At 40.3% G+C, this 24470-nt stretch overlaps 1 protein-coding gene across 1 annotated transcript in view; it reads left to right on the forward strand.

The window, feature by feature from the left end:
- The first annotated feature begins 2465 nt into the window (after positions 1-2465).
- Positions 2466-24470, forward strand: part of LOC133616077 (casein kinase II subunit alpha'-like) — a 27272-nt gene continuing 5267 nt past the window's right edge. Inside the window, exons 1-12 of the mRNA XM_061975138.2 lie at positions 2466-2869; positions 6420-6796; positions 6899-7010; positions 7419-7520; positions 7945-7995; positions 8075-8134; positions 9114-9197; positions 14081-14191; positions 14314-14415; positions 14848-14948; positions 21517-21665; positions 21842-21917. Of these exons, the coding sequence (XP_061831122.1) occupies positions 6690-6796; positions 6899-7010; positions 7419-7520; positions 7945-7995; positions 8075-8134; positions 9114-9197; positions 14081-14191; positions 14314-14415; positions 14848-14948; positions 21517-21665; positions 21842-21903 (1041 nt within the window). The 5' untranslated portion in view covers positions 2466-2869; positions 6420-6689 and the 3' untranslated portion in view covers positions 21904-21917. The remainder of the gene's footprint in view (positions 2870-6419; positions 6797-6898; positions 7011-7418; positions 7521-7944; positions 7996-8074; positions 8135-9113; positions 9198-14080; positions 14192-14313; positions 14416-14847; positions 14949-21516; positions 21666-21841; positions 21918-24470) is intronic.

A 24470-nucleotide genomic window follows, 5' to 3' on the forward strand; every position in this document is an offset into this window, starting at 1 on the left:
TGTTCTGTTTGTGTTGTGTTGTGTTTGCTCGGTACTCGTTTTATCTTTTAACCTGCTCATTGTACAGCACTTTGGCTACCCCTGTGGTAAATTTTAAATGTGCTCTATAAATAAAAGTTGATTGATATCCACTAGGTGGATATCAGAGGGTATTGCAGAATGAAATGAAATAATATACAGATACACATAAAATGTCTTCATTCTTAGGAAATAACGCAGCCTTTTGTTTTTTGCTGTCAAAACCTTTTCGACAGCAGGCGTTTGACACATTATGTGCAAGTCAATTATGCTAAGATATCTAAACATCCATATCTTAGGAAACAAAAGCAAATTAGTTTACTATGTAACAATGATTTAAGATGTTTTTTTTAGATTATGCAGTGCGCTAACAAAAAAAAAACGAACTTTGGACGAAAAAGGCCCCCGGGCCGCAATTTGGACTCCCGGCTGTCTCAGCACGATCAATCAATCAATCAATCTTTATTTATATAGCCCTAAATCACAAGTGTCTCAAAGGGCTGCACAAGCCACAACGACATCCTCGATACAAAGCCCACATACGGGCAAGGAAAAACTCACCCCAGTGGGACGTCGATGTGAATGACTATGAGAAACCTTGGAGAGGACCGCATATGTGGGTAACCCCCCCCCCCCCCCCCCCTCTAGGGGAGACCGAAAGCAATGGATGTCGAGTGGGTCTGACATAATATTGTGAGAGTCCAGTCCAGTGATTCCCAGAGCCCAAAAAAAGTCTGCGGGCTATAGAGCGTTTTCTATTCGGGCTCCAGTACTATGGAATGCCCTCCCGGTAACAATTAGAGATGCTACCTCAGTAGAAGCATTTAAGTCCCATCTTAAAACTCATTTGTATACTCTAGCCTTTAAATAGCCCCCCTGTTAGACCAGTTGATCTGCCGTTTCTTTTCTTTTCTCCTCTGCTCCCCTTTTCCTTGAGGGGGGGGGGGGGCACAGGTCCGGTGGCCATGGATGAAGTGCTGGCTGTCCAGAGTCGGGACCCGGGGTGGACCGCTCGCCTGTGCATCGGCTGGGAACATCTCTGCGCTGCTGACCCGTCTCCGCTCGGGATGGTGTCCTGCTGGCCCCACTATGGACTGGACTCTTACTATTATGTTGGATCCACTATGGACTGGACTCTCACAATATTATGTCAGACCCACTCGACATCCATTGCTTTCGGTCTCCCCTAGAGGGGGGGGGGTTACCCACATATGCGGTCCTCTCCAAGGTTTCTCATAGTCATTCACATCGACGTCCCACTGGGGTGAGTTTTTCCTTGCCCGTATGTGGGCTTTGTACCGAGGATGTCGTTGTGGCTTGTGCAGCCCTTTGAGACACTTGTGATTTAGGGCTATATAAATAAAGATTGATTGATTGATTGATAGTGGATCCAACATAATAGTAAGAGTCCAGTCCATAGTGGGGCCAGCAGGACACCATCCCGAGCGGAGACGGGTCAGCAGCGCAGAGATGTTCCCTGCCGATGCACAGGCGAGCGGTCCACCCCGGGTCCCGACTCTGGACAGCCAGCACTTCATCCATGGCCACCGGACCTGTGCCCCCCCCCCCCCTCAAGGAAAAGGGGAGCAGAGGAGAAAAGAAAAGAAACGGCAGATCAACTGGTCTAACAGGGGGGCTATTTAAAGGCTAGAGTATACAAATGAGTTTTAAGATGGGACTTAAATGCTTCTACTGAGGTAGCATCTCTAATTGTTACCGGGAGGGCATTCCATAGTACTGGAGCCCGAATAGAAAACGCTCTATAGCCCGCAGACTTTTTTTGGGCTCTGGGAATCACTAATAAGCCGGAGTTCTTTGAACGCAGATTTCTTGCCGGGACATATGGTACAATACAATCGGCAAGATAGGCTGGAGCTAGACCGTGTAGTATTTTATACGTAAGTAGTAAAACCTTAAAGTCACATCTTAAGTGCACAGGAAGCCAGTGCAGGTGAGCCAGTATAGGCGTAATATGATCAAACTTTCTTGTTCTTGTCAAAAGTCTAGCAGCCGCATTTTGTACCAACTGTAATTTTTTAATGCTAGACATAGGGAGCCCCGAAAATAATACGTTACAGTAATCGAGACGAGACGTAACGAACGCATGAATAATGATCTCAGCGTCGCTAGTGGATAAAATAGAACGAATTTTAGCGATATTACGGAGATGAAAGAAGGCCGTTTTAGTAACACTCTTAATGTGTGACTCAAACGAGAGAGTTGGGTGGAAGATAATACCCAGATTCTTTACTGATTCGCCTTGTGTAATTGTTTGGTTGTCAAATGTTAAGGTGGTATTATTAAATAAATGTCGGTGTTTAGCAGGACCGATAATCAGCATTTCCGTTTTCTTGGCGTTGACTTGCAAGAAGTTAGCGGACATCCATTGTTTAATTTCATTAAGACACGCCTCCAGCTGACTACAATCCGGCGTGTTGGTCAGCTTTAGGGGCATGTAGAGTTGGCTGTCATCAGCATATCGGGGGTAAGAATGGAATGTACTGTATGAAATAACAACACAGCCATTAGAATTTTGAGTGCGCTCAAGTGAACGCACTTCTGCACTCAAAATGCCGACGCCTACTTTCGAAGACGCGCACTCAAATGTAGCTAGTATGCACTCACCAAGCCTGAATGATTAGTTCCGGTTAATCACAGGAAGTCCGTCTCCACTAAAAGTACCGCCACCATTCTTCAGAATTTTCCAATGCTGAAGAAGAGTTCTACGTGTGTCAACAATGTCCGTGCCTGTGGCGCCTCAGCATCGTTGGACTGACAGAGCAGGTCTGCCGACTGTTAGCAGCTATTGCTAACATTCCTTTCGACGGGATTTTGACACTTCCTCGACGAGGTTAGCCAACTAATTTGAGCCTTACTGTTGATTTGAAACACAAGGGTATGTTCGCTTAGCATCTTGTATGACCATAGGGTCAATTTTGCCCATCTTTTATATTAATACATTATTCCAAGTTATAGCAGCTTGCTAACTCAAACGTGTCATGACGGTAAAACACTGCAAACACTAATCGTTTAAAACGAGAAACTATAATTGCGTTAAACAAATCAGCCTAGTTAAATAAATAGTATCTTATTTTGGGGGGGGGGTGAAAAGAATCTCATCGAGCAGAGGGGGTTAATATTGTTTACATCCTAACCAAGTTTTATATTAGTATTATTATTTGTGGGCCAAGATGTGCTAAGCTATTAAACATGTTGAAAAAGTACAATTGTTCGTCTCAATTTTATTATATACCGCACAGGTATCAAACTCAAGGCCCAGGGGCCATAAATGGCCTGCTACATCATTTAAAGTGGCCTGCCAAATCATTCTATTGTGGACCGCCACATCATTTTATCAGGGACTGCCACGCCATTTCATGTTGCCCTCCACAACATCCTAATGTGGTCCACCTCACCATTTACGTGGCCTGCGAAAGGCTTGAAGTAAGAAAGCACTTTCTGGCTGAATGTATTCGTTCTTTCAACTTTGACCGAAAAATGTTGCACACGCAATTGCATACAGGTAAAAGCCAGTAAATTAGAATATTTTGGAAAAACTTGATTTATTTCAGTAATTGCATTCAAAAGGTGTAACTTGTACATTATATGTATTCATTGCACACAGACTGATGCATTCAAATGTTTATTTCATTTAATTTTGATGATTTGAAGTGGCAACAAATGAAAATCCAAAATTCCGTGTGTCACAAAATTAGAATATTACTTAAGGCTAATACAAAAAAGGGATTTTTAGAAATGTTGGCCAACTGAAAAGTATGAAAATGAAAAATATGAGCATGTACAATACTCAATACTTGGTTGGAGCTCCTTTTGCCTCAATTACTGCGTTAATGCGGTGTGGCATGGAGTCGATGAGTTTCTGGCACTGCTCAGGTGTTATGAGAGCCCAGGTTGCTCTGATAGTGGCCTTCAACTCTTCTGCGTTTTTGGGTCTGGCATTCTGCATCTTCCTTTTCACAATACCCCACAGATTTTCTGTGGGGCTAAGGTCAGGGGAGTTGGCGGACCAATTTAGAACAAAAATACCATGGTCCGTAAACCAGGCACGGGTAGATTTTGCGCTGTGTGCAGGCGCCAAGTCCTGTTGGAACTTGAAATCTCCATCTCCATAGAGCAGGTCAGCAGCAGGAAGCATGAAGTGCTCTAAAACTTGCTGGTAGACGGCTGCGTTGACCCTGGATCTCAGGAAACAGAGTGGACCGACACCAGCAGATGACATGGCACCCCAAACCATCACCCAACCATGCAAATTTTGCATTTCCTTTGGAAATTGAGGTCCCAGAGTCTGGAGGAAGACAGGAGAGGCACAGGATCCACGTTGCCTGAAGTCTAGTGTAAAGTTTCCACCATCAGTGATGGTTTGGGGTGCCATGTCATCTGCTGGTGTCGGTCCACTCTGTTTCCTGAGATCCAGGGTCAACGCAGCCGTCTACCAGCAAGTTTTAGAGCACTTCATGCTTCCTGCTGCTGACCTGCTCTATGGAGATGGAGATTTCAAGTTCCAACAGGACTTGGCGCCTGCACACAGCGCAAAATCTACCCGTGCCTGGTTTACGGACCATGGTATTTCTGTTCTAAATTGGCCCGCCAACTCCCCTGACCTTAGCCCCATAGAAAATCTGTGGGGTATTGTGAAAAGGAAGATGCAGAATGCCAGACCCAAAAACGCAGAAGAGTTGAAGGCCACTATCAGAGCAACCTGGGCTCTCATAACACCTGAGCAGTGCCAGAAACTCATCGACTCCATGCCACGCCGCATTAACGCAGTAATTGAGGCAAAAGGAGCTCCAACCAAGTATTGAGTATTGTACATGCTCATATTTTTCATTTTCATACTTTTCAGTTGGCCAACATTTCTAAAAATCCCTTTTTTGTATTAGCCTTAAGTAATATTCTAATTTTGTGACACACGGAATTTTGGATTTTCATTTGTTGCCACTTCAAATCATCAAAATTAAATGAAATAAACATTTGAATGCATCAGTCTGTGTGCAATGAATAAATATAATGTACAAGTTACACCTTTTGAATGCAATTACTGAAATAAATCAAGTTTTTCAAAATATTCTAATTTACTGGCTTTTACCTGTATGTTCTATCCATCCATCCATCCATTTTCTACCGCTTGTCCCATTCGGGGTACTTTAATAATATCTGTTGTTCCAAGCGGTTTGTTTTTATGGTTATCAAAAATAAACGCATACACATCTGCTTGTCTGCTTGACTTACGATTTCAAAGGAAGTTATCCATCAATCTTTAAAAATGACAATAACCAAGACCAGTTGCCCTTGCAAATTGTGTAACAAAGATATTATACATTTATATTCACTGTTACATTTGGCACTGTGAGGGCAGCTATAATTGCAACGTGGCCCTCAATAAAAGTTAGTTTAAAGGACATGATATACTGTTTATCATAAAACTGAGATACGAAAATGCAGTGACTGGGTGGGCGGTACTACAAATGTCGGCATTGATCCCATTGGTTTTCTTTTGTAATCCGATCCAAAAGGTCAGACAAAACTCTAATTGTATGAAAACCAAAGCATTTTATTTCCTTGAAAATATCATATGAATCTAAAAATATTAATACAAAACACATTTTGTAGAGAATAATTACAGTTTTGCATGCAGCAAACAATGTGAAATACTATTGTAAATGATAAATGAAATGGATAAATTAACATTTAATGTCACTTTTGCTACAAGTTCTTTTTGGAATTCAAAACGGGACAAGCGGTAGAAAATGGATGGATGGAATATTTTTTCTCACCTTCTTAATCAAAGTGCTGGCAGTTGCAACTTTTTTTAGCCCCGTGGTGGCTTATTTTGCAGTGGTACTTCATTAAAAAAAAGAGACCTAGTCACCAACACGTGGTGTAAGGGCCCAATTAATTTTCTTTCTTTAGTTGAGTCGTCGTCTTCAACTGCTGCTGCATTTGTGACACGTACGACATGCCCGCTGCAGAGCAGAGGAAGTAGTACATGAATGAGCTCTACCCTGGTGAGACTGAGTGATTTGGTTAATGTTTTTGGTTGGCCAAGTTAAAAGATTTGGCCAGATGTGGCACGCGAGCCGCCAAGTGAGGACTCCTGCTGTGGAATATATCGTGGGCCAATAAAAATAAACTGCGAGCCACACGTTGAACACCCCTGCGGTGGGAAGTCCTAACTACTATTTATACGTACACAAAGTTGAGAAAAAAGTCTAAATCAGATGTCAAATTCAAACACATTTAGTGTAATTATGTTTATAAGAGAGTAAAACTTATAGAAAATAGTTCTCAAATCCAGCTCATAAGACATAATGTTATCTAAATAAAACAAGTTTTTAATTGTGTACTTCGTATATATTTTGTTCTGTCTTGTGCCCTTGCAGCTGGCGAGTCTTCATCCCATCCGGCCTAACATTCTGCTCAGGGGCATCACACACTCCATCATTGTCGCTCTTTCCGTCTCCACCACAACTCTAATAGACCAGCCTGGTACTTCTTATCAGCGCGCACACTCAACCTTAACAATTAATAAGACCAACAAAACAGCCTTAAAATCACTTATTCTGGAGAATCAGTGCGCTGCCCTCCATTACCAAGTCAACCGAAATTCTGCGGAAGCTGAAAGTCTTCACCAAAGTGCCGCGAAGCTTGCGATGCCAGGATCCTCTGCGGTCAACAGCAAGGCTCGGGTGTACACCGATATCAACACATGGAAGAACAAAGAGTACTGGGATTATGATGCACATGTGCCAAACTGGAAGTAAGCCGGCTGGTCGCCTGTATCACAGCAAGTGAAACTCTTTGGCAATTCTACCTTGGTGGCCATTTATTTTAACATTGATTTCCTCTATGACCCACCCAGTAATCAAGACAACTACCAGTTGGTGCGCAAGTTGGGGAGAGGGAAGTACAGTGAGGTTTTTGAGGCCATTAATGTGCCCAACAACGACAAAGTAGTCATGAAAATCCTCAAGGTGAGTCAATTTTTTAAGCTTTCTTGTTGCTCCTCATATTTAGATTTTTGTCGTTCATCAACTTGGGGTTATATGTTTAATGTAATCTCATTATTTTACATTTTTATTTATGTCCTATTCTTTGTTTTATCAACAGTTATTGGCATGACTTCTTTTTTCCTGCTGTGTTTTGCTTTGTGTGTTCGTGCTAGTTCCACATTTTTGGAACCCTATAATTACTTTATTCAACATACTTAAATAATCAATATTTAAATGTTTGCCTATTGATTCAGATTCGTCTAGTCCCAATCGTGATGCATCGTAGAATCGATCATTTACCCTGATCCTAATATTCACCCATGCTGTATGGGAGGCTGTATTTTCACATAACAGACAATGAATCCCTTTTAAAACCCTTTTTCAACATAGCCTGTCAAGAAGAAGAAGATTAAGCGGGAAATAAAAATTCTTGAAAATCTACGTGGGGGAACCAACATCATCCACCTGGTTGACACAGTCAAAGACCCTGTGGTGAGTTTGATTCCTGCGTTTCCTTACGTTGCGTTTTTTTTTGTCGCAGCAATAATGCAAATCAGGTCATGCTTGTAACAATGCACTGTATGTTTGTTTATGGAGTGATCATGAGTACCACCTGGAGTCGTGTGAAATGCGTACTTTGCAATGGTACTTGTTGTACCATTGCAAAACAAAAGGTGAAAAATAACCCTAAAGTTTGATCCCATAAGTCTGTTTGAAATATCACCACTAAATATGTTACACAACTTCAGACAACCATATCTGTAAAATCTGAGCAAGATTGGTTAGGAATATGTGGCCATCATCATGTAGTAGTTAACTAATTGCCCATAAGTCAATAATCGTTTGTCACAGTCATGTGATAAAACTGATTGACTTGCTGCTCTCAGTTAAGGCTTGTGTTGTCCTTTCTTTGCAGTCTAGAACACCAGCACTTGTCTTTGAGTACATCAAAAACACAGATTTTAAGGTACTACCGGTAATCAAACACACTTTATGACCATCCATGATTTTGTGTTTGAATTGCTGGTACCAACTGCAATCCACAGGAGCTTTACCAGAAGCTGACTGACCATGATATCCGTTACTACATTTATGAGCTTCTCAAGGTAAACTAATCTATTTGTGTGTGTTTGTTGCTTAAATGAATATGCTTTAAATTAGCATTACAATTGGCATAGTTGACTTTATTTTTTAACTTTTAAACAAATCAAATGCAATTCAAACTCCTTGATAAGTTGAATAAACAGCAAAAATGGGCAGAAAAAAGTAAGAAGAAAAGTCTTGGAAAATAATTACAGGTAAAGACAAAGTTTTCACTTTCCTAAAAATAAATCCTGTAAATGATGACGTTGGACTGTATATAATACAGTTTAGGTGTGTCAAGGTTAATGCATTAACACATATGATTAATCACAAACAAACTGACTGGTGCGTTCACTTATAAATTTTGCTTAATTACCGGTAGCTATTTTCAATATTATTGCCGAATTGTTTTAAAATTTGTATGTCATACTTTACAACTGTTACGTTTTTGAGCAAATTACGTGCATTCAAGTAAAACTTATTTCTTTAAAGTTTGTCTTTGACATTCTGACAATATAATTGTATTTGTATCAAAATATTATGGTCTTTTTTTCAAGTTAATTTAAGTAATGCAGGCAAATAGCTGATATGATTAATCATAATTAATCAAAATTCCAAGGTGTGATTCAAATTAATGAATCATTTGACAGTGCTATTTTCTTTCTTATTTGCTTAAAAAAGCTAAGCAGGTTTATGTTTTGTAATTCGTACCCTTGCTGTACCAAATTTAAACAAACTGTCACCTTAATACCGAGGTAAACACCGAGCCGTAACGATGCAGTACTGGCATTCCCCTGTTAAATACACATTACATGATAGAGAAGGACCACCAGGGAAAGTCAATTACTGTAGCAGTCATTCTTAAAAAGTGTGCTGGGACCAAAATATCTTAGAATGCCTTTAGCACACAGTTGATGGACTGACTTCTCTGTAAGGTTTCCTTCAGAAATGTCAGCATACAATGTAAACCTTGTATTATCTGCATGTTCTTTGTCTCTTAAGGCTCTGGACTACTGCCACAGTATGGGCATCATGCACAGAGATGTGAAACCTCACAATGTAATGATCGACCACCAGCTGAAGAAGGTGCTTTGACTTTGTTCACTTTCTATTGTAATTATAGTCAGTACTGTTCCACATGTTTTTTCACCATGCTTTCTGTAACCAACCGGACCAAACTCACACGCATTACAAACATAGCAGCTAAAATCATCGGCCTACCCACACCCAACATTTCAGACTTAAACCACAGGTCCATCACCCGACTGGCAAAAACAATAGTCCAGGATATCACTCACCCACTACACCAATACATCATCCCACTACCATCAGGGCGCAGGTACAGAACTATCAAATTCCGGAGGGCCCGCCTCAGGAAAAGCCTTATCCCTGCAGCTATAGCCGCCCTTAACAGCAGGCCCGGCCGACCTGTCTGACAAGCCTGTATATGTGTGTTAGTCATGTATGATGTCTCTTTTGTTATTTTTTTTGTGTGATGTGTAATGTCTAGTGTTTAAATGTACGGCAGTGACAATTAATTTCCCCAAGAGGACCAATAAATCTAATCTAATCTAATCTACCACAGGTTGTCAGTGTTAAGGTCTTGGTCAAGGGGGTGGGGGTATCATTGGTGACCACCTTTGGTGGAATCCCAAATAAAAAAAAAAAGGAAAAACAGATGGTAATCATTTAGATACGTCATAATCTTAAATCTCACAAGAGAGCTTGTATGTTGTTATACTTACGAACAGTTGAGAGTTTAACCTCCCAAGGGAGGCGTCCAGGGGCCATACTGACCAGATGCCACCTAGTCTGGCTCTTCTCGATGTGGAGGAGCATCGGCTTTACTCTGAGTTCCTCCTGAATGACAGAGCTTTTCACCCTATCTCTTACGAAGCGCCCCGACACCTTACCGAGGTACCTCATTACAGACGCTTGTACCCGCAATCTTGTTTTATCAGTCACTACCCAAAGCTCATGACCATATGTGATTATATGCTGCACCAATCCGCCTGCCCAATTTACAATCCATTCTTTACTTACTCGTGAACAACACCCTAAGGTACTTGAACTCCTCTACGTAGGGCAGGATCTCATCCCCGAACCCAGATATGGCACTCCACCCTTTTTACAGGGTGAGAATCTTGGACTCGGACTTGGAAGTGCTGATTCTGATGCTATTTGCTTCACATTTGGCAGCGAACTGGAAGTGAGAGCTGAAGATTACAGCCCGATTAAGCCAGCAGGACCACATCCTGTGCAAAAAGCAGAGATCCATTCCTGCCACCTGATCCCCTCAACAAACTGACTGCACACATAAATTCTGTCCATACAGAATTTGTGACAAAGGGCAGCCCTGGCAAAGTCCCTCACGGGTTTGACTGACTGCCGGCAATGCGGACCAAGCTCTGACACCGGTCATACAGGGAGCGAACCGCCAAAGTCAGGCAGTCGATACATACTCTCGGAGCACTCTCCGCTGGATTTCCCTACTTGATCAATGTTTTCCGGTGTAAGGAATAATTTGAAGACCTCCTTAATCTTATTTACACGTCTTCCTGTGAGGAACAGTGGCTCGCTTATCTCTGGGACTGAGGTAGTCAAAAAGATCCTCAGTGGCGGTTGGATGAGATTTGCCCGAAATTCCTTTAGTTAGTAGATGCTGTGGAGCTGTCTTTTTTGACGAGACTCTGCAGTCCCTCTTCTTAAAAAGAAGACGGAAAAAAAGAGTGTGTTCCAACTATCGTGGGATCACACTCCTAAGCCTTCCTGGTGATGTCTATTCAGTGGTACTGGATAGGAGGCTCCACTGGATATAAATAGATATGATCAAAATAGTTGTATACCTCATGGAGATTTACAAGTCATTTTGAAAGATAACGAGGGGGTGGGGGATGTCTACCTCGCCAGTTTCGGTCCTAAATGGCTGTCAAAGTGTACCAACATGTTGGATTACCTACTCATGCATCTCCAAGTGAGATGCATGATTTATGTTCTAGAAAGAATTACAGGGAGCAAGGAAGCGAGGAAACAGCAGACCACTAGATGATGTAAACATAGGCATACACGGAAGTGATCACGGCGCCGCTATAAATACTGTGTCTGCTTGACCGCTTACAATAACAATATCACTAATATGAAATGTAAATGGAGTATTGTTGGCGCTTTTTGAATGGTTATTTATTGGATTTTATGGGCGAAATAGAGGAGCTCCAATTGGCTCCACTGTAAGTTAGAATGCGTAAAAAAAAATCAATCTGTCGTCATGTCTTTCATAATGATTGTAAACGATAGGCAAAATAAAATACAAAAAATGCAGTTCCCCTTCAATGAAACATAAGCATCATGTAGCACTATTGCTAAGTGCTAAACAAGAAATACAAACTAGATCACTTACTGTGCAATGACTGCTCTCACAAGGATGCAGACTTATAGTTTGTTCTTATTTCCCATTTCAATGACACACACGAAGGATTAAAAGGAAAAGCTGCTGCCTGCATACATCGTCTTCAGTTGTCGTGTCTTACTTTCAGTATCCAGGTGTAAATTGAATGTCACAAATGAACAATTTATCTATTTCTGGCTAAATCCTCCTATTCAGAGGCATGATTTATCATTTAGAATCAACTTCCACCAGTTGAGACGTGATGCAACACCAGCAGTAGCATGACGCCAGCCGACTCAATATAGCAGCATAAGCTAGTTAGCTCTCTTTGTCGATGCACCGCTAATAAATATTTTGTCTGCGTTAGCGCTTTTAATAACAATACCGCTAATATTTGGTTAATATTGGGGTCACAATATGTAAATGGAATACTGTTGGCGGGTTTGGGTGGTTATTCAGAGAGTTTTGTGGGCGTAACAGAGGAGCCCCTATTGACTCAATTGTTAGCAGACTTTTTATTTATTTAGGATTTTGAATGCATAAAAAGAACATATGTGTTCTTGTCTTAAATAAGTATTGAGAATGATAGACCGCACATCTATTTCCAATGTTTGCATATTTCCAGTATGACTGATCTGCTGATATGGGCAGAGTGCAAACAAGTTCCCACCATGATGTCATCTAACACCGAATCTACGGAAATTGCTGAAGACATTCGGACCGAAATATTCAAAATGGTCTTCTGAAATTGTGGCATTTTGTGATGTTTAGACTGTATTTTCAATTACTTGGCGGATTGGAAATACGATTGGTTTAACGGATACACTGAAACACAATTCTGCATATAAAGTCCACTTGATTTTCCATTACACTGGTACTTTAAGGGTGCATGGGAGTATGTTCAACCAGTCTACATGTGTTTTGTGCATGATTTTAAAGCAAGGTGATATTTGGCTGTAGAATATATTTTAAGAGGCTTGATTGGTGTAGAATGCAGGGGTGTCAAACTCAAATACAGAGTGGGCCAAAATTAAAAGTGAACAAAGCCGCGGGCCAAGGTTGAACAAATTAACCTTTTAATAGGGACCCAAACAAGTTTTGCATTGAATATTGAACAAGCAAGACTTATATAACTTTATAGTGACATGCAAAATCCAGTTTCAAATAATAATAATAATAATTAAAAAATATCAATGGCATATCAAATACAATTTAAATAAAAATTGAATGCCTCTTTTCTATTTGCAGCCTTCTGAGGTAAATATCAACATTAACTTTTTCCACAGGCTAATAAATTTGAAAATAAAATAACAATGAACAAACCAACCATTCAGGACTTTGAACTGCTCAGTTTGCAACACACTGATCTAATCTGATGTGCCCAAGCCAGATACCTGCCATCTTTTCTTGGATGCTAGTTCGTTAATGTCGGGGCTCAGGCTTTGAGCTGAGGCAACCTTCATTATCCAACGAAGGTGTTCATCAGTCATTATATCTCGTCCACCTGGACCACAGTCTTGGTGGCGTGCCTTAAATGCACTGCCTTTAACGTACTCTACGAGCTATCGTCAGGTCCGCTTTTCATCTATTCTAACATCGTTCAGACCCAGTCACAAGATATGTGCGGCTTCTGTACGCACACACGAGTGAATGCAACGCATACTTCATCAACAGCGATACAGGTTACACTGAGGGTGCCAGTATAAAAAACTTTAACACTGTTAGAAATACACGCCACACTGTGACTCCACACCAAACAAGAATGACAGACACATTTCGGGAGAACATCCGCACCGTAACACAACATAAACACAACAGAACAAATACCCAGAATCCTTTGCAGCACTAACTCTTCCGGGACGCTACAAAATACACCCCCGCTACCACCAAACCTCCCTCCCCCCACACACACACATCTTGTAGCGTCCCGGAAGAGTTAGTGCAAAGGGTTCTGGGTATTTGTTCTGTTGTGTTTATGTTGTGTTACGGTGCGGATGTTCTCCCGAAATGTGTTTGTCATTCTTGTTTGGTGTGGATTCACAGTGTGGCGTATATTTCTAAGAGTGTTAAAGTTTTGTATTCGGCTACCCTCAGTGTGACCTGTATCGCTGTTGAAGTATGCGTTGCATTCAATTGTGTGTGCGTGCAGAAGGCGCACATGTTATATGACTGGGCCAGCGCTCGTTGGACTGGCTGAAAAGCAGACGTGATGATTTTTGGGAGGAGCGCTGAAGATTGGAAGACTCCCGAAAGGGTTGGCAAGTATGAGAATTAACGGTGAATGCGGTGTTACCGCGGCACCGCCACAATATATATTCGGCGGGCCAGCTTTAGTGTTAATTTGATATCGCCTCAAGGGCCAAGTGAAATTATACGGCAGGCCAAATTTGGCCCGCGGGCCAGAGTTTGACACCCATGCTCTCTCATATTATTATTTTACGACAATATATTGATTTCTATGCCACAGAAAAAGGTTTGATAATCTGAAGAATGACACCGTTAAATGTGTGGCGCTTTTGTAAAAACAATATGAAATTTTGAACTAAATCATTATTGTTTTTGTTTTTTTACATCTATGCTGTAGCTGCGACTTATTGATTGGGGGTTGGCAGAATTTTACCATCCCACTCTGGAATACAATGTCAGGGTGGCATCCCGCTACTTCAAGGGCCCAGAGCTGCTTGTGGATTACAAGGTACCTGGTATATGCTTTTAAGGATACGCACTGCAAAACATCTGAGTTTGTTTAATCTAATGCTACATGCTATTTGCAGTATATTCTACCTAGTAATGTAACATTTGTATCTATTCTGCCAGATGTATGACTATAGTTTGGATATGTGGAGTCTTGGATGTATGTTGGCGAGCATGATCTTTTTGAAAGAGCCATTTTTTCGTGGCCAGGACAACTGTGATCAGGTGACATGCCAAATAAAGTATCATTATGATTTTGCAGCAATGATCAATTATGTCAGTCTTGATGACTGTGTTCTGTCTCCCTGTAATGTTTTTCTAATCTTGAATGGGATTGTGCTGAAAATCTTAATTTCCCCTGGGGGATTATTAAGTATTTCTGATTCTGATGATGACAAAAAATCCCACAGGTAATTTAGAATGTCTCAGAAGAATAGACACTTTTATAGTTTGTATTTGGGGAATAATTCCATATTTTTCACTTTCAGTTACCAAATGTCACAATAATTATAATAAATTACATTTGTTTATCCATGTACTATAATATATGAGTTGACCGACAATATCAGGAACACAGTAAAATTCCAAGTTACTTGTTACTTGTACTGTAATATATAGCATGCTGTCTGTGAGAAACGTTGCAATCTTGTCTTTTAGTTGGTCCGCATCGCAAAAGTACTTGGCACAGACGAGCTTTTTGGCTACCTGCAGAAGTATCACATAGAACTGGACGCTCGCTTCAAAGACCTCCTGGGACAGTGAGTGTTGGCAGTCTCTTTTGTTTGTTAGTTTGACCTTTGAAATTGGAAAATACACAATGAATCATAAGAATTTTGACATTACCATGGCATTGTGTCATACTACCAATATCACATTGTACGTACTGTATTCAAAGTGTGTAGCAATTAATCATTTATCTGGTTCTACTCTGTGCTGAGGGTGGGTAAAGTAGCCACAAATTGTTCTTAATTTGGAGTAATACGACTCAAATTAAAGTCAAAATTAGTCATTTAAATAATTACTTTAATAAGAGTATCGGTGGGCAGCACGGTGGGAGAGGGGTTAGTGCATCTGCCTCACAATACGAAGGTCCTGAGTAGTCTTGGGTTCAATCCCGGGCTCGGGATCTTTCTGTGTGGAGTTTGCATGTTCTCCCCGTGACTGCGTGGGTTCCCTCCGGGTACTCCGGCTTCCTCCCACTTTCAAAGACATGCACCTGGGGATAGGTTGATTGGCAACACTAAATTGGCCCTAGTGTGTGGATGTGAGTGTGAATGTTGTCTGTCTATCTGTGTTGGCCCTGCGATGAGGTGGCGACTTGTCCAGGGTGTACCCCGCCTTCCGCCCGATTGTAGCTGAGATAGGCTCCAGCGCCCCCCGCGACCCCAAAAGGGAATAAGCGGTAGAAAATGGATGGATGGATGGAGTATCGGTAAGTATTCTGTGAAAGAAAACTACTAGTGTTGCCAATCAACCTATCTCCAGGTGCATGTTTTTTGAGGTCGGAGGAAGCCGGAGCAATAAAGAAAATACAACAAAGTATTTTGTGACAAATTACACAAAAACGTTTAGAAATATGTTTAACATTTTTCAAATAGAATTGAAAAGTTTTGGTTTTTGTCAATGTATATACAAACCCCGTTTCCATATGAGTTGGGAAATTGTGTTAGATGTAAATATAAACGTAATACAATGATTTGCAAATCATTTTCAACCCATATTCAGTTGAATATGCTACAAAAACATATTTGATGTTCAAACTGATAAAACAATTTTTTTTTGCAAATAATCATTAACTTTAGAATTTGATGCCAGCAACACGTGACAAAGAAGTTGGGAAAGGTGGCAATAAATACTGATAAAGTTGAGGAATGCTCATCAAACACTTATTTGGAACATCCCACAGGTGTGCAGGCTAATTGGGAACAGGTGGGTGCCATGATTGGGTATAAAAGTAGATTCCATGAAATGCTCAGTCATTCACAAACAAGGATGGGGCGAGGGTCACCACTTTGTCAACAAATGCGTGAGCAAATTGTTGAACAGTTTAAGAAAAACCTTACTCAACCAGCTATTGCAAAGAATTTAGGGATTTCACCATCTACGGTCCGTAATATCATCAAAGGGTGCGGAGAATCTGGAGAAATCACTGCACGTAAGCAGCTAAGCCCGTGACCTTCGATCCCTCAGGCTGTACTGCATCAACAAGCGACATCTGTGTGTAAAGGATATCACCACATGGGCTCAGGAACACTTCAGAAACCCACTGTCAGTAACTACAGTTGGTCGCTACATCTGTAAGTGCAAGTTAAAACTCTCCAATGCAAGGCGAAAACCGTTTATCAACAACACCCAGAAACGCCGTCGGCTTCGCTGGGCCTAAGCTCATCTAAGATGGACTGATACAAAGTGGAAAAGTGTTCTGTGGTCTGACAAGTCCACATTTCAAATTGTTTTTGGAAACTGTGTACGTCGTGTCCTTCGGACCAAAGAGGAAAAGAACCATCCGGATTGTTATAGGCGCAAAGTTGAAAAGCCAGCATCTGTGATGGTACGGGGGTGTATTAGTGCCCAAAACATGGGTAATTTACACACCTGTGAAGGCGCCATTAATACTGAAAGATACATACAGGTTTTGGAGTAACATATGTTGCCATCCAAGCAACGTTACCATGGACGCCCCTGCTTATTTCAGCAAGACAATGCCAAGCCACGTGTTACATCAACGTGGCTTCATAGTAAAAGAGTGCGGGTACTAGACTGGCCTGCCTGTAGTCCAGACCTGTCTCCCATTGAATATGTGTGGCGCATTATGAAGCCTAAAATACCACAACGGAGACTCCCGGACTGTTGAACAACTTAAGCTGTACATCAAGCAAGAATGGGAAAGAATTCCACCTGAGAAGCTTAAAAAATGTGTCTCGTCAGTTCCCAAACATTTACTGAGTGTTGTTAAAAGGAAAGGCCATGTAACACAGTGGTGAACATGCCCTGTCCCAACTACTTTGAAATTCTAAGTTAATTATTATTTGCAAAAAAAAAATAAAGTTTATGAGTTTGAACATCAAATATCTTGTCTTTGTAGTGCATTCAATTGAATATGGGTTGAAAAGGATTTGCAAATCATTGTATTCCGTTTGTATTTACATCTAACACAATTTCCCAACTCATATGGAAACAGGGTTTGTACATTATATATGCTGATCGCTCAAAAATAAGTATAACTATGTCAGCCAAAGACAAATACAGTACAAGCAAGTCAAGTAGAACTGTACACTTTGCAATTTTTCAACCATCAATTATAAACATTGACCATTATTTTGCAGAAAATTAGGTATATTTAGTTTTTTAGGAAGCATATGCAATATTTATGACTAATCACGGTGTCTCCAGCTGTGGAGAACACCTCTTAGAAAGGTGGCGTGCAAACTGCCGGTCAGACGCCGTCTCTTCATGTGATGCATGAGAAACATTCCTTTCATGTTTAAAGGTAATAATAGCATGTTTTAACATGATAAGCAGTTTTACCTGCATTATTAACAGCAGGCGACTTGCTGATTTTGCCACCGCTACTGGTGGTGATTCACTTCCGTCTCAAAGGGGATCGAAAACATGTCATTCATTCAATGTTGTAACATGCTGTGTCTGCTAATGTGTCTGGTAGTATTTTCTCAATATGATGCAATATCCACTTTGCAAGTATTGCAAGTCGCCTTGTTATCTTCCTTTGTCATGAATAGGGATGGGAATTGATAAGATTGTTCCTTTTCCAATTTCACTTTCAATTCTGCTTAACGATTCTGTTTTTTCTCAGTTATCTTATCAACTCTTATTTGGGAAAAAAAGAGAACAAAAAGGTTAGCATCAATTGTGTTTAGTTTATAGGTAACATTACCTTACAAAGCCAACAGTGATGTTTTAAGAGGCACATACATATCATAGAAAAAAATATTTTTTGGAAAATGTAAGGAATAAATATTCTTCTGTAGAATTTATATATAAATAAATAAATCATATGTTGAAATTACACAATAATTTAACATTTAGTAACATAATAACTCATTATATGCAAAGTGAGATATGCCAAGCCTTGATTTGTTATAATTTTGATGAGTATGGCTTACAATTTATGAAAACCTTGAATTGAAAATCTTAGAAAATATCAATCAATCAATCAAAGTTTATTTATATAGCCCTAAATCACAAGTGTCTCAAAGGGCTGCACAAGCCACAACGACATCCTCGGCTCAGATCCCACATCAGGGCAAGAAAAAACTCAACCCATTGGGATACAATGAGAAATCTTGGAGGGGACCGCAGATGTGGGGACCCTCCCCCTGGGCGACCGGTGCAATGGACGTCGAATGGATCTAGTTAATAGTGTGAGAGTCCAGTCCATAGTGGGACCAGCAGGGGATCATCTTGAGTGGAGACAAGTCAACAGCGCAGAGACGTCCCCAACTGATGCACAGATGAGTAGTCCACTCTGGGTCCCGATTTTGAACAGTTAGCGCGTCATCTGTGGTCACCTAATAACCTCTCCACGCAGGAGAGGGGGGCAGAGCAGAAAAGAGACGACAGATCAACTGGTCTAAAAGGAGGGTCTATTTAAAGGCTAGTGTATACAAATGAGTTTTAAGATGGGACTTAAATGCTTCTACTGAGGTAGCATCTCTAACTGTTACCAGGAGGGCATTCCAGATTAATGGAACCCGAAAAGAAAACGCTCTACAGCCCGCAGACTTTTTTTGGGCTCTGGGAATCACTAATAAGCCGAAGTTCTTTGAACGCAGATGTCTTGCCGGGACATATGGTACAATACAATCAGCAAGATGGGATGGAGCTAGACCATTTAGTATTTAATACGTAAGTAGTAAAACCTTAAAGCAAAATATGGGGTTTCAAAAACTGTAATAATAATAATAATAATAACTGGGATTTATATAGCGCTTTTCTAAGTACCCAAAGTCGCTTTACATGTAGAACCCATCAATCATTCACACCTGGTGGTGGTAAGCTACTTTCATAGCCACAGCTGCCCTGGGGTAGACTGACGGAAGCGTGGCTGCAATTTGCGCCAACGGCCCCTCTGACCACCACCTATCATTCATCATTCAATTCACCGGTGTGAGTGGCACCGGTGAATTGTAAGCCAACTGAAAGTGAACTGCTGACATTAATGGACTGTTACATGGTATTTTATTTTGTTTTAGTTTCACCTGTATAATCTAAATGACAGTGAAAATGTGCTGGAAGGAAAAGTTGCAACTTTTTCTCCGATGACAATTGAACATTCACCTATCAAAAAAGGAAACATCTACTGTGGCAAAATGCATGCAAGCCTTTGATTATAAACTTATTCACTGCTTGGTGACATTCGTATAGCAACAGATGTCAACTGGAGCAAGTACTGTCCGCCTCGGAACCAGTCAGAATCTGTCTCATCATTTTCATCTCAATGAGAAGGCATTTATTTCAATTCAGCAAATAATAGCGGTGCAAACGCAAAATTAATTTACATTTCAGCATATTGCTTGTATCAATCAATCAATCAATCTTTATTTATATAGCCCTAAATCACAAGTGTCTCAAAGGGCTGCACAAGCCACAACGACATCCTCGGTACAAAGCCCACATACGGGCAAGGAAAAACTCACCCCAGTGGGACGTCGATGTGAATGACTATGAGAAACCTTGGAGAGGACCGCATATGTGGGTAACCCCCCCCCTCTAGGGGAGACCGAAAGCAATGGATGTCGAGTGGGTCTGACATAATATTGTGAGAGTCCAGTCCATAGTGGATCCAACATAATAGTAAGAGTCCAGTCCATAGTGGGGCCAGCAGGACACCATCCCGAGCGGAGACGGGTCAGCAGCGCAGAGATGTTCCCAGCCGATGCACAGGCGAGCGGTCCACCCCGGGTCCCGACTCTGGACAGCCAGCACTTCATCCATGGCCACCGGACCTGTGCCCCCCCCCCCTCAAGGAAAAGGGGAGCAGAGGAGAAAAGAAAAGAAACGGCAGATCAACTGGTCTAACAGGGGGGCTATTTAAAGGCTAGAGTATACAAATGAGTTTTAAGATGGGACTTAAATGCTTCTACTGAGGTAGCATCTCTAATTGTTACCGGGAGGGCATTCCATAGTACTGGAGCCCGAATAGAAAACGCTCTATAGCCCGCAGACTTTTTTTGGGCTCTGGGAATCACTAATAAGCCGGAGTTCTTTGAATGCAGATTTCTTGCCGGGACATATGGTACAATGCAATCGACAAGATAGGACGGAGCTAGACCGTGTAGTATTTTATACGTAAGTAGTAAAACCTTAAAGTCACATCTTAAGTGCACAGGAAGCCAGTGCAGGTGAGCCAGTATAGGCGTAATATGATCAAACTTTCTTGTTCTTGTCAAAAGTCTAGCAGCCGCATTTTGTACCAACTGTAATTTTTTAATGCTAGACATAGGGAGACCCGAAAATAATACGTTACAGTAGTCGAGACGAGACGTAACGAACGCATGAATAATGATCTCAGCGTCGCTAGTGGATAAAATAGAACGAATTTTAGCGATATTACGGAGATGAAAGAAGGCCGTTTTAGTAACACTCTTAATGTGTGATTCAAACGAGAGAGTTGGGTCGAAGATAATACCCAGATTCTTTACTGATTCGCCTTGTGTAATTGTTTGGTTGTCAAATGTTAAGGTGGTATTATTAAATAAATGTCCTCCTTGTGATGACATAACAGCCTTGCAATTATTCCATTAGTGTTGTTGCAATTGTTTTATTGTAAAAAGACTTTAGCGAGTTTCTGCCGCCGTTGGCGCCATTTTGCTGTCTGACGTCACTACGTACAGGTTGTTGCGTAATGACACCACTCCCACCTGCAGAAATCGTTAAGAGAATTGTTTGAAAAAATTACAAGCAATACCAAAGAATTGATACACTGGGAAAAAGAACCGGTTTTCGATTCACACTCTAACTTGTAAATAATTATAACATCTGTGCTGCTGATCAGCGCAGTGCATGGTGACGTAAATCATCGATAAGGAAATTGTAAACAAAACTATCAAATGATTCCCAGGAATCGAAACACGGGAAGCGGGTTCTCAACAAGAACTGTTTTTTAATTCCAATCACGAGGTAATACAGGTGATCTGTATTAGTATTGGCAGATCTCACTCATGGATCATCAAAATCAGCAGAATATGACCTTCAAGCAAATGTCGAGAACCACTACAGCACACATTAACAATAGCATTTCCACCACAACATCAACCACAGACTACACATGACCAATTCCAATAAGGCACTTCTTTGTGTGTTCAGGCAAACACGAAAGCATTGGCAGCAGTTCATCCAAAAGGAGAACCAGCGCCTGGTGAGCCCAGAAGCTCTGGACCTACTGGACAAGCTGCTATGCTATGACCACCAGCAAAGACTAACAGCAGCGGAGGCCATGACACACCCCTACTTTTGTTTGTAGCACATTATTGAAGTTATTACAATTCTTGCTATAAAACTAAACATTGTAAAATGCATTTTAAAATTGTATGCTTTTCCAGATCAACTCAAATCATTGCCACATATCAGTGAACACACATTTTAATGTGTGAGGACAGTTGAAGTGACTCTGTGCCTTTTTGTGTCTCAGACCCTGTGTTGAAAGAACAAGCCAATAATGCAAATACAGACAATACCTCCAATGCAACATGAAAACCACAGAAAAGGTAAGTTGCACATCACCTTGCATCACTTGCATACAAAGTCCACTGTGTTTTTCTCATTACTAAAACAACATTCATATATCCATACATTTTTATATACAGTCGTGGTCAAAAGTGTACATACACTTGTAAAGAACATAATGTCATGACTGTCTTGAGTTTCCAATAATTTCTACAACTCTTAATTTTTTGTGATAGAGTGATTGGAGCACATACTTGTTTGTCACAAAAAACATTCATGAAGTTTGGTTCTTTTATGAATTTGTTATGGGTCTACTGAAAATGTGACCAAATCTGCTGGGTCAAAAGTATACATACAGCAATGTTAATATGTAATTTAAATTTAAATTTTAATTTGTCATTAAAAAATACAATCATGTGTGCTTACGGACTGTATCCCTGCAGATTGTATTGATCTATATTGATATATAATGTAGGAACCACAAATATTAATAACAGAAAGAAACAACCCTTTTGTGCGAATGAGTGTGAATGAGTATAAATGGGGGAGGGAGGTTTTTTGGGTTGGTGCACTAATTGTAAGTGTATCTTGTGTTTTTTATGTTGATTTAATAAAAAATAAACTTTTTTATTTTTTAATTTTTTTTAATTTCTTGTGCGGCTCAGTACCAATCGATCCACGGACGGTACCGGGCCACGGCCCGGTGGTTGGGGACCTCTGATATAACGTACACTTATTCAGCCTGTTGTTCACTATTCTTTATTTATTTTGAATTGCCTTTCAAATGTCTATTCTTGGTGTTAGGTTTTATCAAATACATTTCCCCCAAAAAATGCGACTTATACTACAGTGCGACTTATATATATTTTTTTCCTTCTTTATTATGCATTTTCGGCCGGTGCGACTTATACTCCAGAGCGACTTATAGTCCGAAAAATATGATAATTCTAGCCTGATTTAGCCATTCCTTTACCACTTTTGACATGTGTTTGGGGTCATTGTCCTGTTGGAGCGCCCAATACGCAACATCCGGGTCTGTTTTGCTGCCAATGGAACTGGTGCTCTACAGAGAGTAAATGGGACAATGGAAAAAGGAAGATTACCCCCAAATTCTTCAGGACAACCTAAAATCATCAGCCCGGAGGTTGAGTCTTGGGCGCAGTTGGGTGTTCCAAAGGACAATGACCCCAAACACACGTCAAAAATGGTAAAGGAATAGGTAGAATTAAGGTTTTAGTATGGCCTTCCCAAAGTCTTGACTTAAACCCCATTGAGAACGTGTGGACAATGCTGAAGAAACAAGTCCATGTCAGAAAACCAACAAATTTAGCTGAACTGCACCAATTTTGTCAAGAGGAGTGGTCAACAATTCAACTAGAAGCTTGCCAGAAGCTTGTGGATGGCTACCAAAAGTGCCTTATTGCAGTGAAACTTGCCAAGGGACATGTAACCAAATATTAACATTGCTGTATGTATACTTTTGACCCAGCAGATTTGGTCACATTTTCAGTAGACCCATAATAAATTAATAAAAGAACCAAACTTCATGAATGTTTTTTGTGACCAACAAGTATGTGCTCCAATCACTCTATCACAAAAAGATAAGAGTTGTAGAAATTATTGGAAACTTGAGACAGCCATGACATTATGTTCTTTACAAGTGTATGTAAACTTTTGATCGCGACTGTGTGTGTGTGTGTGTGTGTATATATATATATATATATCTACAAACTCCGTTTCCATATGAGTTGAGAAATTGTGTTAGATCTATATATAAACGGAATACAATGATTTGCAAATCATTTTCAACCCATATTCAGTTGAATATGCTACAAAGACAACATATTTGATATTCAAAATCTTATTTGCAAACATTTTTTTGCAAATAATCATTAACTTTAGGATTTAATGCCAGCAACACATGACAAAGAAGTTGGGAAAGGTGGCAATAAATACAGTAAATGAATTTGGACATTGATGTGGGGAGTTTATATTATATTTAAAAAATACCTAATGAATTGAGGCAGAGCCCAATAGAAGCCACCTTTAACATTCTAAAACTGTGTCAGAAAATACTAGGAATCAAGTCAATGACATCTGTAAATCAACAGCTTTGGCGCAATCCTAATATCATAATTAATAAAAATGTGGTTAAATGGACAACATGGAAAGACAGAGGTATTACTAAACCTCATCATATTATTAATAAAAACTCTTTTAAACCGTTCAATGATTTAGTTGTTTAATATAATGTACCCAGAAATATTGTTTTAAATTGTATCTCTTTAAAACACGCTGTAAATAAATGCATATCCTCTGAAAGTATGTCTTTAAATAGCCATGAACTGGAAGATGCACTTTTTAATCAAGATACATTTAAGAAATTAATTAAACTATTTTATGGAATAATAAATGAACATATATACATGTGTTCGGAAATGAATGATGGACTTAAACATTTTAGATGAAAGAGACATATCATTATTTATGATATTTGGAAAAATGCCAATAAGCCCTTTAGAAGCATTAAAGATAAGATGACTCAATTTAAGATACTGAATAGATTGTATTTTACATCTTCTCGGCTGTTTAAA

The sequence above is a fragment of the Nerophis lumbriciformis genome, linkage group LG15 (assembly GCF_033978685.3).
Source record: "Nerophis lumbriciformis linkage group LG15, RoL_Nlum_v2.1, whole genome shotgun sequence".
NCBI lineage: Eukaryota > Metazoa > Chordata > Actinopteri > Syngnathiformes > Syngnathidae > Nerophis > Nerophis lumbriciformis.